This window comes from Gigantopelta aegis, chromosome 6, assembly GCF_016097555.1.
Source record: "Gigantopelta aegis isolate Gae_Host chromosome 6, Gae_host_genome, whole genome shotgun sequence".
Taxonomy (NCBI): domain Eukaryota; kingdom Metazoa; phylum Mollusca; class Gastropoda; order Neomphalida; family Peltospiridae; genus Gigantopelta; species Gigantopelta aegis.
In genome coordinates this window covers 565,771-579,926 of record NC_054704.1, presented here as the reverse complement: position 1 = coordinate 579,926, position 14,156 = coordinate 565,771, and the positions used below count along the sequence as shown (strand labels likewise).

Here is a 14,156-nt window from a genome sequence, read left to right as displayed (position 1 = left end):
ACAGCCATCTACACCTCTAACCGCACTTACAAATATCAACCTCTGTCGAACCTATTACATTGTTACGTTAATACAGCCATCTACACCTCTAACCGCACTTACAAATATCAACCTCTGTCGAACCTATTACATTGTTACGTTAATACAGCCTTCTACACCTCTAACCGCACTTACAAATATCAACCTCTGTCGAACCTATTACATTGTTACGTTAATACAGCCTTCTACACCTCTAACCGCACTTACAAATGTCAACCTCTGTCGAACCTATTACATTGTTACGTTAATACAGCCTTCTACACCTCTAACCGCACTTACAAATATCAACCTCTGTTGAACCTATTACATTGTTACGTTAATACAGCCTTCTACACCTCTAACCGCACTTACAAATATCAACCTCTGTCGAACCTATTACATTGTTACGTTAATACAGCCTTCTACACCTCTAACCGCACTTACAAATATCAACCTCTGTCGAACCTATTACATTGTTACATTAATACAGCCTTCTACACCTCTAACTACATTAATACAGCCTTCTACACCTCTAACCGCACTTACAAATATCAACCTATGTCGAACCTATTACATTGTTACGTTAATACAGCCTTCTACACCTCTAACTACACTTACAAATATCAACCTCTGTCGAACCTATTTTATTGTTACATTAATAGTATAATACAGCCATCTACACCTCTAATCTCACTTAAAATATCAACCTCTGTCAAACCTATTGCATTTTACGTTAATACAGCCTTGTACACCTCTAACCGCACTTAAAAATATCAAAGTGTTTGTACATTGTTTCCAGCTTCACCTCGATAAGAAACAGATCAGTGTTGGCTTCATCGGCTACCCGAACGTCGGCAAGAGTTCCATCATCAACACGCTGCGAGCTAAGAAAGTCTGCAAGGTGGCGCCCATAGCGGGAGAAACGAAGGTTTGGTCCACTTACAGACTTTATTTATCTCTGTATCCAGTCATAGTAGGCTGGCCTTGCAATCACACAGAGTACATGTGTTGTGTGTGTATCAGATGTTGTGTGTTTATTCAGGTGTTGTGTGTGTATCCAAGTGTTGTGTGTGTATCCAGGTGTTGTGTGTTTATTCGGGTGTTGTGTGTTTATTCAGGTGTTGTGCATTTATTCAGGTGTTGTGTGTTTATTCAAGTGTTGTGCAATTATTCAGGTGTTGTGTGTTTATTCAGGTATTGTGCGTTTATTCAGGTGTTGTATTTGTGTCCAGGTGCTGTGCGTTTATTCAGGTGTTGAGCATTTATTCAGGTGTTGTGCATTTATTCAGGTGTTGTGCATTTATTCAGGTGTTGTGTGTTTATTCAGATGTTGTTTGTACCCAGGTGTTGTGCGTTTATTCAGGTGTTGTGTGTTTATTCAGGTGTTGTGTGTTTGTTCAGGTGTTGTGTGTGTATCCAGGTGTTGTGCATTTATTCAGGTGTTGTGCGTTTATTCCGGTGTTGTGTGTTTATTCAGATGTGGGGCCGGGATTTACCTCAGTTGGTTGAGTGTCACCTGGGGTGCTTGCATCGTAGGATTGAACCACCTCGGTGGATCCATTCAACTGATTGGGTTTCTCCTGGTTCCAACCAGTGCACCACAACTGGTCAGAGGCCATGGTATGTGCTTTCCTGTCTTTGAGAAATTCATATAAAGGATCCCTTGCTGCTAATGGAAAAATGCAGCAGGTTTCCTCTTGATGACTGTGTCAGAATTACCAAATTTTTAACATTCAGCCCATGATTAATTAATCAATGTGCTCTAGTGGTATCATTAAACTAAACAAACTTTAACTTTATTCAAATGTTGTGTGTATTTATTCAGGTGTTGTGTATTTATTCAGATGTGTGTATTTATTTAGATGTATGTGTTTATTCAGGTGTTATGTGTTTATTCAGGTGTTATGTATTTATTCAGATGTGTGTATTTATTTAGATGTATGTGTTTATTCAGGTGTTACGTGTTTATTCAGATGTGTGTATTTATTTAGATTTATGTGATTATTCAGGTGTTATGTGTTTATTCAGATGTGTGTATTTATTTAGATGTATGTGTTTATTGAGGTGTTATGTGTTTATTCAGGTATTCTGTGTTTATTGAGATGTGTGTATGTATTCAGGTGCTGTGTGTATTTATTCAGATGTTGTGCATGTTTATTCAGTTATTTTATGTATTTAATCAGGTGTTGTGTGTGTTTTATTTAGGTATTGAGTGTGTTTCTATTCAAGTGTGTGTTTATTCAGGTTGTGTGTTTACTCAGGTATTGTGTGTTTATTCACATGTTTATTCAGGTGTGTGTGTGTGTGTTTATTCAAGTGTTGTGTGTTTATTCAGGTGTTGAGTGTGTTTCTATTCAAGTGTTGTATGTGTGTTTATTCAGGATGTGTGTTTATTCAGGTATTGTGTGTTTATTCAGGTGTTGTGTGTTTCTATACAAGTGTTGTGTGTGTTTCTATTCAAGTGTTGTGTGTTTCTATTCAGGTGTTGTGTGTTTCTATTCAGGTGTGTGTTTCTATTTAGGTTTTGTGTTTTTCTGTTCAGGTGTTGTGTGTTTCTATGTAGGTGTTGTGTGTTTCTATTCAGGTGTTGTGTGTTTATTTGTGTCATGTGTGTTTTTTATTCAGGTGTTGTGTGGGTTTCTATTCAGGTGTTGTGTGTGATTCTATTCAGGCGTTGTGTGTGTTTCTATTCAGGTGTTGTGTGTGCTTCTTTTCAGGTGTGGCAGTACATCACGCTGATGAAGAGAATATTCCTCGTTGACTGTCCCGGAATTGTGTATCCGACCGGCGCCACCCAGACTGACACCGTGCTGAAAGGAGTGGTGAGTTTCTTCTCCGCGTCAATCCGGGACAAATCCATACTTTTCCTTGAAGTGAATCAAAATACTGAAATTGTGTGTATAGCTCTTTCATGTAGTTACAGATCAGAGTGTCATGGGGATTTGCACAGTTATGGTGAACTTCAGAGTTTTCTCGAATTTTGTTTGCAAGGCATACCTTTCTTCATATAATAGCTTTATCATGTAGAATTACTGATCAAGTTTGAGTTCTATGGGGTTTTAAATCTCCTTAACTTAGGAAATATTAAAACCATCGCATCAGTTTTCAGGACTTTCTGTTACAATGCTTCAACAAAACAAAACGAAATGAGTACTAAGAATCTTGACTGCAGAGTTCAATCTTCATAAACATAGTGAAAGTGATACATAGGTACCACAAATTAGCAAATAATGTATTTTCTGGTGGCGGGACTTTAAATCGGAGGTGGTCATTTTATAGTTAAAACATTTAAGGTAGGTGGCCAGTGAGAATTAAGTATTTCCCCAAGTGACGGCAGAATATAGTAATTAACACACCTGGTTGTATTGTAGAACACTAAGGTACTGATTACAGGTTCAGTATGTCCCCAAGTGACAGTAGAATGTAGTAATTAACACACCTGGCTGTATTGTAGAACACTAAGGTACTGATTACAGGTTCAGTATGTCCCCAAGTGACAGTAGAATGTAGTAATTAACACACCTGGTTGTATTGTAGAACACTAAGGTACTGATTACAGGTGCGTGTTGAAAATATCAGATCTCCAGAAGACTATATTGGGGCTGTGTTGGAGCGAGCCAAGAAGGAATACGTTCAGAAAACGTACAACATCAACGACTGGTCGAGTCCGGAGGATTTCCTGGAGCAGCTGGCTCGAAAATCCGGAAGACTGTTGAAGGTTTGTTTTTTATTGTGCACCTATGATTCCCTGTTACTAATGTGAGACGTTCACACAGGTAACTACATGTATCGAGAAGTGCTGCCTGCACGAGCCAAAAATAACGTGAGGCGTTCACACAGGTAACTACATGTATCGAGAAGTGCTGCCTGCACGAACCAAAAATAACGTACTCAAGGGTTAAACTCGACCCGGACCCGAGTACCCGACACTTGTACGGATGATAATGAGACCTAGGAATAAAGGAAACTAGCATTATGCATCTTAAGTCCAGCACTGAACATGGATGCCAAATCACGCCATTGTATTGCATTTCACACTTTCGACTTTTGTTTTCCATCCATGTGTCATAGTCCTATAATGTAACTGGCAGCATGCATATGGCAAAATGACATAATTTTAAAAACAATTAAATGAGTGCTCTTCCTTGCACTGGTACTTGAGTCCTGTGAACAGACTCAAGTCAACTCATGGAGACTCTATTGAGAAGAAAGATCAGCAACACTAGAATATTTAACATTGGTCACCATTCAAATGATTGCTCTTTGAGTTTAAGTAGTTTGTTTAACAAAATTAAGTAGTTTGTTATCCGTATCCTGTGTGTGTTTCAGAAAGGTGAACCGGACCCAAGTTTAAGTAGTTTGTTATCAGTATCCTGTGTGTGTTTCAGAAAGGTGAACCGGAACCGAGTTTAAGTAGTTTGTTATCAGTATCCTGTGTGTGTTCCAGAAAGGTGAACCGGACCCGAGTTTAAGTAGTTTGTTATCAGTATCCTGTGTGTGTTCCAGAAAGGTGAACCGGACTTGAGTTTAAGTAGTTTGTTATTGGTATCCTGTGTGTGTTTCAGAAAGATGAACCGGACCAGAGTTTTAAGTAGTTTGTTATCGGTATCCTGTGTGTTTCAGAAAGTGAACCAGACCAGAGTTTAAATAGTTTGTTATCAGTATCCTTGTGTTTCAGAAAGGTGAACCGGACTTGAGTTTAAGTAGTTATCAGTAACCTGTGTGTGTTTCAAAAAGGTGAACCGGACTTGACTTTAAGTAGTTTGTTATCAGTAACCTGTGTGTGTTTCAGAAAGGTGAACCAGACTTGAGTTTAAGTAGTTTGTTATCAGTATCATGTGTGTGTTTCAGAAAGGTGAACCGGACTTGAGTTTAAGTAGTTTCTTATCTGTATCCTGTGTGTGTTTCAGAAAGGTGAACCGGACCTGAGTACGGTTGCCAAGATGGTGCTCAATGACTGGCAGAGAGGGAAGATCCCGTACTTCGTAAAACCTCCAGGACCCGAGGTAAAATGTTCTTAAACCTCCAGGACCTGAGGTAAATGTTCTTAAACCTCCAGGACCCAAGGTAAATGTTCTTAAACCTCCAGGACCCAAGGTAATGAAACCTCCAGGACCCAAGGTAAATGTTCTTAAACCTCCAGGACCCAAGGTAATGAAACCTCCAGGACCCAAGGTAAATGTTCTTAAACCTCCAGGACCCAAGGTAATGAAACCTCCAGGACCCAAGGTAAATGTTCTTAAACCTCCAGGACCCAAGGTAAATGTTCTTAAACCTCCAGGACCCAAGGTAAATGTTCTTAAACCTCCAGGACCCAAGGTAATGAAACCTCCAGGACCCAAGGTAAATGTTCTTAAACCTCCAGGACCCAAGGTAAATGTTCTTAAACCTCCAGGACCCAAGGTAATGAAACCTCCAGGACCCAAGGTAAATGTTCTTAAACCTCCAGGACCCAAGGTAATGAAACCTCCAGGACCTGAGGTAATGAAACCTCCAGAACCTGAGGTAAATGTTCTTAAACCTCCAGGACCCAAGGTAAATGTTCTTAAACCTCCAGGACCCGAGGTAATAATACCTCCAGGACCTGAGGTAAATGTTCTTAAACCTCCAGGACCCGAGGTAATAATACCTCCAGGACCTGAGGTAAATGTTCTTAAACCTCCAGGACCCAAGGTAAATGTTCTTAAACCTCCAGGACCCAAGGTAATAATACCTCCAGGACCTGAGGTAAATGTTCTTAAACCTCCAGGACCCGAGGTAATAATACCTCCAGGACCTGAGGTAAATGTTCTTAAACCTCCAGGACCCAAGGTAAATGTTCTTACAGGTGATGCTGTATCAAATTGTGTTTAATATTTGATTTAACCTTCAGGCTACTGGATTAAGTTTTGACAAGTTTATAACTTTTACTCACATATTTTCGCTTAAATGTTTTTATAAATACATAAAATAATGTTCATATGTGATATACTATTTTCGTGGGTTTTTCTAATTTTTATGATATTTGGTTTTAAAATATGCAAAATATTGATAAGTCGCCCTTACTTAGGTAAATGTTCTTAAACCTCCAGGACCCAAGGTAAATGTTCTTAAACCTCCAGGACCCAAGGTAATAATACCTCCAGGACCCAAGGTAAATGTTCTTAAACCTCCAGGACCCAAGGTAAATGTTCTTAAACCTCCAGGACCCAAGGTAAATGTTCTTAAACCTCCAGGACCCAAGGTAATGAAACCTCCAGGACCCAAGGTAAATGTTCTTAAACCTCCAGGACCCAAGGTAATGAAACCTCCAGGACCCAAGGTAAATGTTCTTAAACCTCCAGGACCCAAGGTAATGAAACCTCCAGGACCCAAGGTAAATGTTCTTAAACCTCCAGGACCCAAGGTAATGAAACCTCCAGGACCCAAGGTAAATGTTCTTAAACCTCCAGGACCCAAGGTAATAATACCTCCAGGACCTGAGGTAAATGTTCTTAAACCTCCAGGACCCAAGGTAAATGTTCTTAAACCTCCAGGACCCAAGGTAATAATATCTCCAGGACCTGAGGTAAATGTTCTTAAACCTCCAGGACCCGAGGTAATAATACCTCCAGGACCTGAGGTAAATGTTCTTAAACCTCCAGGACCCAAGGTAAATGTTCTTAAACCTCCAGGACCCAAGGTAATAATACCTCCAGGACCCGAGGTAATAATACCTCCAGGACCTGAGGTAAATGTTCTTAAACCTCCAGGACCCAAGGTAATAATACCTCCAGGACCTGAGGTAAATGTTCTTAAACCTCCAGGACCCGAGGTAATAATACCTCCAGGACCTGAGGTAAATGTTCTTAAACCTCCAGGACCCAAGGTAAATGTTCTTAAACCTCCAGGACCCAAGGTAATAATACCTCCAGGACCTGAGGTAAATGTTCTTAAACCTCCAGGACCCGAGGTAATAATACCTCCAGGACCCAAGGTAAATGTTCTTAAACCCAAGGTAAATGTTCTTACAGGTGATGCTGTATCAAATTGTGTTTAATATTTGATTTAACCTTCAGGCTACTGGATTAAGTTTTGACAAGTTTATAACTTTTACTCACATATTTTCGCTTAAATGTTTTTATAAATACATAAAATAATGTTCATATGTGATATACTATTTTCGTGGGTTTTTCTAATTTTTATGGTATTTGGTTTTAAAATATGCAAAATATTGATAAGTCGCCCTTACTTAGGTAAATGTTCTTAAACCTCCAGGACCCAAGGTAAATGTTCTTAAACCTCCAGGACCCAAGGTAATAATACCTCCAGGACCCAAGGTAAATGTTCTTAAACCTCCAGGACCCAAGGTAAATGTTCTTAAACCTCCAGGACCCAAGGTAAATGTTCTTAAACCTCCAGGACCCAAGGTAATGAAACCTCCAGGACCCAAGGTAAATGTTCTTAAACCTCCAGGACCCAAGGTAATGAAACCTCCAGGACCCAAGGTAAATGTTCTTAAACCTCCAGGACCCAAGGTAAATGTTCTTAAACCTCCAGGACCCAAGGTAATGAAACCTCCAGGACCCAAGGTAAATGTTCTTAAACCTCCAGGACCCAAGGTAATGAAACCTCCAGGACCTGAGGTAAATGTTCTTAAACCTCCAGGACCCAAGGTAAATGTTCTTAAACCTCCAGGACCCAAGGTAAATGTTCTTAAACCTCCAGGACCCGAGGTAATAATACCTCCAGGACCTGAGGTAAATGTTCTTAAACCTCCAGGACCCAAGGTAAATGTTCTTAAACCTCCAGGACCCAAGGTAATAATACCTCCAGGACCTGAGGTAAATGTTCTTAAACCTCCAGGACCCGAGGTAATAATACCTCCAGGACCTGAGGTAAATGTTCTTAAACCTCCAGGACCCGAGGTAATAATACCTCCAGGACCTGAGGTAAATGTTCTTAAACCTCCAGGACCCAAGGTAAATGTTCTTAAACCTCCAGGACCCAAGGTAATAATACCTCCAGGACCCAAGGTAAATGTTCTTAAACCTCCAGGACCCGAGGTAATAATACCTCCAGGACCTGAGGTAAATGTTCTTAAACCTCCAGGACCCGAGGTAATAATACCTCCAGGACCTGAGGTAAATGTTCTTAAACCTCCAGGACCCAAGGTAATGAAACCTCCAGGACCTGAGGTAAATGTTCTTAAACCTCCAGGACCCAAGGTAAATGTTCTTACAGGTAATGCTGTATCAAATTGTGTTTAATATTTGATTTAACCTTCAGGCTACTGGATTAAGTTTTGACAAGTTTATAACTTTTACTCACATATTTTCGCTTAAATGTTTTTATAAATACATAAAATAATGTTCATATGTGATATACTATTTTCGTGGGTTTTTCTAATTTTTATGTTATTTGGTTTTAAAATATGCAAAATATTGATAAGTCGCCCTTACTTATGCTCAATTGGGATTAACTGTGAGTTATTTATAGCCATTATTCCCAATAACTATGTTTTCCTGACCACATTTTTTTAAAAATCAACCAGGATTTATATCCCAATATTTCCTGAATTTTGTTGTCGGTAAAACAATAAAATTTATCATCAAATTAGCTGTCACAATCAGCTATCGATTCCTCAAAATTATCACGATGTTCCGCCATTGTTGTCTAACGAAAATACTTACCGAAAACCACTTTTTCAACTCAAAATTCCCAGGGATTTTTCATTGAAAAACAAACAATTTAAGCTGCCATACTCTCCATTAATCTATTTCCTGTTCTGTTATTATGTGCGATTAGGTCCTGTTTGCCAAACGGCAGGAAATATGAATTGGAGAATGTAGAGTATGTTGACTTGTGTGATGTCGGGCGAGACATCTCGTCTGCAGTGTCCTGAAGGTTAATACAATGTAGAGTATGTTGACTTGTGTGATGTCGGGCGAGACATCTCGTCTGCAGTGTCCTGAAGGTTAATACAATGTAGAGTATGTTGACTTGTGTGATGTCGGGCGAGACATCTCGTCTGCAGTGTCCTGAAGGTTAATACAATGTAGAGTATGTTGACTTGTGTGATGTCGGGCGAGACATCTCGTCTGCAGTGTCCTGAAGGTTAATACAATGTAGAGTATGTTGACTTGTGTGATGTCGGGCGAGACATCTCGTCTGCAGTGTCCTGAAGGTTAATAGCCATGTATTACTGAATACTGAATATAATGTATTTTACTTTAAACAAAACGTTGATATCTACATTGTCATATTACCCATTTATTCTTGGCAGGTGCAAATACACATGTATTCTGGCATTTACCACTATTGCTACTCTGTTAATAGAACTCGAAACTTACACCAATGATTATCTGTTAGTTGTGACACAGTATTTTTAAATTTAATATTTTTCTTTATTACACCAGTGGTCACTCATAACAGGGAAAATATTTTCCATATTTTCTCAGTCAGAAATATTCTGCATTGGTCTAACGAACAATACAATTTGACAATTTGATGCTTACAAACCAATGACTGTCAGTACTAAATATGACGTCATCACGATTTAACAAACCCACAAAATGACATCATGTAGTTTAAAGACTTTGCGTTTACGGCTCTCTGTTTTTGGTGTTAAATTTATAACAAAATGTCATTTTAATGCAATTCATTATCGATTTTGAAGTAGAATAAAGAGAACTTGTGTTTTTGAAAATTATCTATGAACGTGATTAAATTACAAAGTTATAGTAATTCTCAGAAAAGTAAAGTGGTTTGCATCGTTTCTATACAGGTTGGCCTTCGTGCATGTGCGTGGAAAATAAAGGTTTTTAGAGAAAAAATAGCCGAGGTAATAAATAGAATAACAAACTTGATACCAGTTATTATCAAATTTATGTCCCTCGTGAAATAATGTTCATTTGTCACTCGCTAAAGCTTGTGACAAGTGGAATTTTTTTCACTCGGGACATAAATTTGATAATAACTGGTAACTTGTTTATTATCCTCTATAGAATATCTGCAGAATGGTGGTTCTTTGTATACATGTAATATGGACGCACCAGTTTGTGTAGATGTTTAATCGTGACTCAAGGATGTCCATTAACCTTGATAATAAAATATTGCATTATAGAATGAACCTAGTGAGGAGGAAAAGAAAAACAAAGAAGAAACATCACTGACAACACACACTAACCTAGCTAGTGAAAACAGCAAGATGGAGGAAAAGACGAATACAGAAGAAACATCACTGACAACACACACTAACCTAGCTAGTGAAAACAGCAAGATGGAGGAAAAGACGAATACAGAAGAAACATCACTTACAACACACACTAACCCAGCAAGTGAAAACAGCAAGGTGGGGGACTTGACTAGTGTGGACACTAAAGAGAAGACATCAGTATCGAGTGACAAAGACAGCTGCATTCGACCAAGAGTTGACAGAGAGAATCGTGTTAAACCAAGAGTGAAACAGAATCTTCGTGACATCCACGTGGAGCCAGTGTTCGAGGCTGACGATGTGAGAGAAATACCACAGGAGGAGGAGGATGGTGAGGGTGAGGAGGATAAAGGTGATGATGATGGTGATGTTCAGAGTGAGGATGATGAAGAAGATAAGAACACAGACAGTGATGTCGATGATTTAGATGATGACTGTGAAGATGCTGACGATGGCGGTGAGTGGGAAGATACAGATGATCAGAAACCTGATAAAAAGAAACACTTTAATAGCAAATCAGTGGCAGCTAGCAGTCAACAAGTGAAATGTGTGAAAACAAAGTCAAATCGTGACACCAGAGTGAGTTTAGATCAATCCATCAAGTCGCAGTCTCAGGGCGAGGAGCGCGGCACAGACAGGAGCAGAACGAAACTCGAGGGTGAACGTAGATCTAACAAATCTCAAAACCATCCGACAGGGAAGAACTCAACAAAACCACAGGCTGAACGTGAATCTTCAAAATCATCGGTTATTGATGATGGAAGTTTGAAACGAAAGAAAAAGCCAAAAATGAGAGTTAAAAATTTAAAAACATTGAGGACAACTCAGAAGAAAATAAGTTTCAAACCCAAGAAGCAGACTGGCGGTACACCAAGCAGCGGTATGAAGCAGACGGCCGATGTGAAGGAAACTCCAAGTGGGAAATGGAGCGTGACACCGTTACCATCTACAAGGTCACGGTCACGGTCACGGTCGGGCAGTGTCCAGGGAAACATCGCCAAACTGCAGAAAACAGGTAGAGATTACTATTTTTAAATACATGGCAATTTAACCTCTGTTCTAGCCAGTTTTGTTCAGAATGGGTCTAACAGCTAGTATATGCTGCAAAAACATTCATCTGAAAGACTATTAAATCTGCCTACTACAAACATTTAGATGGAATTGGGATTGGTGAAGAATGAGCAATTTTCCAATCCAACCGGCTGTGAATTGAACAGTTTAGAAAATGTCTTGCACACCCAATTAACCCATGGCCTAATTGCAGTTGACCCATACACAAATCTGAGAGGAAGATGCTGTAATTGTGAACCCCATTCCAAACTTGTAAGTTGCCCCAAAATCAGTGTTTAACATATTCACCTAGATGGGGATATGGCTTTGATTGACTGGGTGTTTCTGTGGATTACCTGATAGTTAATACATGATCGTGTACTTTGGAATACAGGAGGTGCCCTTTATCAAATATGCTCCACTCCCCTAGAAACATTCTGCATCAGCTCCTGTTACCCAGGGGCCTAATTTACAAAGGTCTCTTAGTCTCTGCTAGAGAACAAAGCATCCTCTTTGCAAGTCCTTTAGCATTACACTGGGAGATCGCAAAGTTGCGAGGGTTTAGTGAATTAGGCCCCAGGTCTTCATGAACTACCTATATTTGTTATGAATACAATTCCGATGTCTGTCAATCTGTCCTCTCTCTATCAGCGTCCTCTCTCTATCAGCGTGTTTCTGTTATAGATGAACAAGGATGTTTTTATGAGGTGCAGGAAACTGACTCGGTGATGTTTGTTGATGTCATTCCTGCAGGGAGCAGCATTGGAACGAAATCACGCAAACGGGCTGGCAGTGAAGACGAACAAGTGAAAATAACAGGGAAACAAGTAAGACAGTATTCAAGTGAAAATAACACCTCCTACCCATCTCCAGATACCCCCCTCTCCCCCCATATATTGCAGTATCCAAATAAAAACCAGTATTCAAGTGAAAATATACCCCCCTCTCCCCCCATATATTGCAGTATTCAAATAAAAACCAGTATTTAAGTGAAAATATACCCCCTCCCCCTGTCTATTGCAGTATCCAAATAAAAACCAGTATTCAAGTGAAAATATACCCCCCTCTCCCCCCATATATTGCAGTATTCAAATAAAAACCAGTATTTAAGTGAAAATATACCCCCCTCTCCCCCCATATATTGCAGTATTCAAATAAAAACCAGTATTGAAGTGAAAATATACCCCCTCCCCCCGTATATTGCAGTATCCAAATAAAAACCAGTATTCAAGTGAAAATATACCCCCCTCTCCCCCCATATATTGCAGTATTCAAATAAAAACCAGTATTTAAGTGAAAATATACCCCCCTCTCCCCCCATATATTGCAGTATCCAAATAAAAACCAGTATTCAAGTGAAAATATACCCTCTCCCCCCGTATATTGCAGTATCCAAATAAAAACCAGTATTGAAGTGAAAATATACCCCCTCCCCTCGTATATTGCAGTATCCAAATAAAAACCAGTATTCAAGTGAAAATATACCCCCCCTCCCCTCGTATATTGCAGTATCCAAATAAAAACCAGTATTTAAGTGAAAATATACCCCCTCCCCCCGTATATTGCAGTATCCAAATAAAAACCAGTATTGAAGTGAAAATATACCCCCTCCCCCCGTATATTGCAGTATTCAAATAAAAACCAGTATTCAAGTGAAAATTAGAGGACAGTTATGATCTTAACACAAGGCCGGGATTGGACCATTTTCTGCACACTAGGTCACACTCACAATCACATTGTAATCTTTAATACTTGATACGGAAATATTCCAACTTTAAAACTATAAAATTTTAGATGGTTGGACATTTTGTTGACATTCTATATGAAATATGAAGATAGCCGTAGTTTACATGCCGAGTTGTTCCAAATATTACTTGCCTTTTCTTATTGAATGTAGCCGTTAACAGACCCGCAACACAAACAACTCGGGAAGTGTTCATATCTTTAATAAACTCTGGTTAACAGACACACAACACAAACAAATCGGGAAGTGTTCATATCTTTAATAAACTCTGGTTAACAGACACACAACACAAACAACTCGGGAAGTGTTCATATCTTTAATAAACTCTGGTTAACAGACACACAACACAAACAACTCGGGCTACACAAACTAAATTGTTTTCAATGTTTACACTTTATACCTTGAATAAAATTACACGAGTAGGTATATTAATGTCATGTATGGGTCAAAGATTATTGGTGGCTACACGAACTAAATTGTATTTTCAATGTTTACACTTTATAACTCTCTTGTTTTCGTATGATCATAGTTTTGTATTTTTTTTAAATTATTATATTTTTTGACCACTTGCCACAAAGTAATTTTTAGTGACCCCAGTTTAAAAAACATTGGCCTGAGTGCCACCGTATTCTAGAACCTCTGGCTGTTATATTCATTGATTGTTTTTCAGAGGCGGAAGATGGAGAGAGAGGCGCGAGACAGGAAGATTGGAGTTCACTTCTACTCCAAAGCCAACGTGAAGAACCGCAGTTACCGATAACGTGCTGGATGTAAATAAAAAGCAATTAACTGTTCAAAACTTTGTTGTCTGTTTCTATTTCAGTGACATTTTCGCATAACTAGATAATCATCCACAGCTCCCCCACCTCCATTTTGGGTACCGATTTCTCGCCTGGGCTTCCATATATCTAAACACTGTAGTCCGCTGGGCTACTAGACATATTTGGCAGGTCCAGTTGCTCCACAATCAACATGATGCTTAATTCATCTGTGTCTGAAGTTCCACCTTTCATGTGCACACTCTGCTGCCACGAGTCGCTGTAACATTGTTAATAATTATTGCACCCCTAGTTTGACCCACAGGTGGTTATTGCTCAATATGACTTATTGAAATAGAGTATATTTGTCAGTGGTAGGATATTTTAACATAGTGGACAAATACAAATAATT

General features: G+C 39.2%; 2 protein-coding genes across 2 annotated transcripts in view; both read left to right on the top strand.

Annotated features, from left to right (window-relative positions):
• Positions 1-13,780, top strand: part of LOC121374941 (nucleolar GTP-binding protein 2-like) — a 50,083-nt gene extending 36,303 nt beyond the window's left edge. Inside the window, exons 8-14 of the mRNA XM_041502086.1 lie at positions 818-946; positions 2,736-2,840; positions 3,578-3,736; positions 4,929-5,024; positions 10,103-11,207; positions 11,927-12,069; positions 13,657-13,780. Of these exons, the coding sequence (XP_041358020.1) occupies positions 818-946; positions 2,736-2,840; positions 3,578-3,736; positions 4,929-5,024; positions 10,103-11,207; positions 11,927-12,069; positions 13,657-13,746 (1,827 nt within the window). The 3' untranslated portion in view covers positions 13,747-13,780. The remainder of the gene's footprint in view (positions 1-817; positions 947-2,735; positions 2,841-3,577; positions 3,737-4,928; positions 5,025-10,102; positions 11,208-11,926; positions 12,070-13,656) is intronic.
• Positions 5,054-7,037, top strand: LOC121374942 (basic proline-rich protein-like). The gene has a single exon (XM_041502087.1). The coding sequence runs from the start codon at positions 6,245-6,247 to the stop codon at positions 7,034-7,036; it is 792 nt and encodes a 263-aa protein (XP_041358021.1). The 5' UTR covers positions 5,054-6,244; the 3' UTR covers position 7,037.
• Positions 13,781-14,156: the final 376 nt, after the last annotated feature.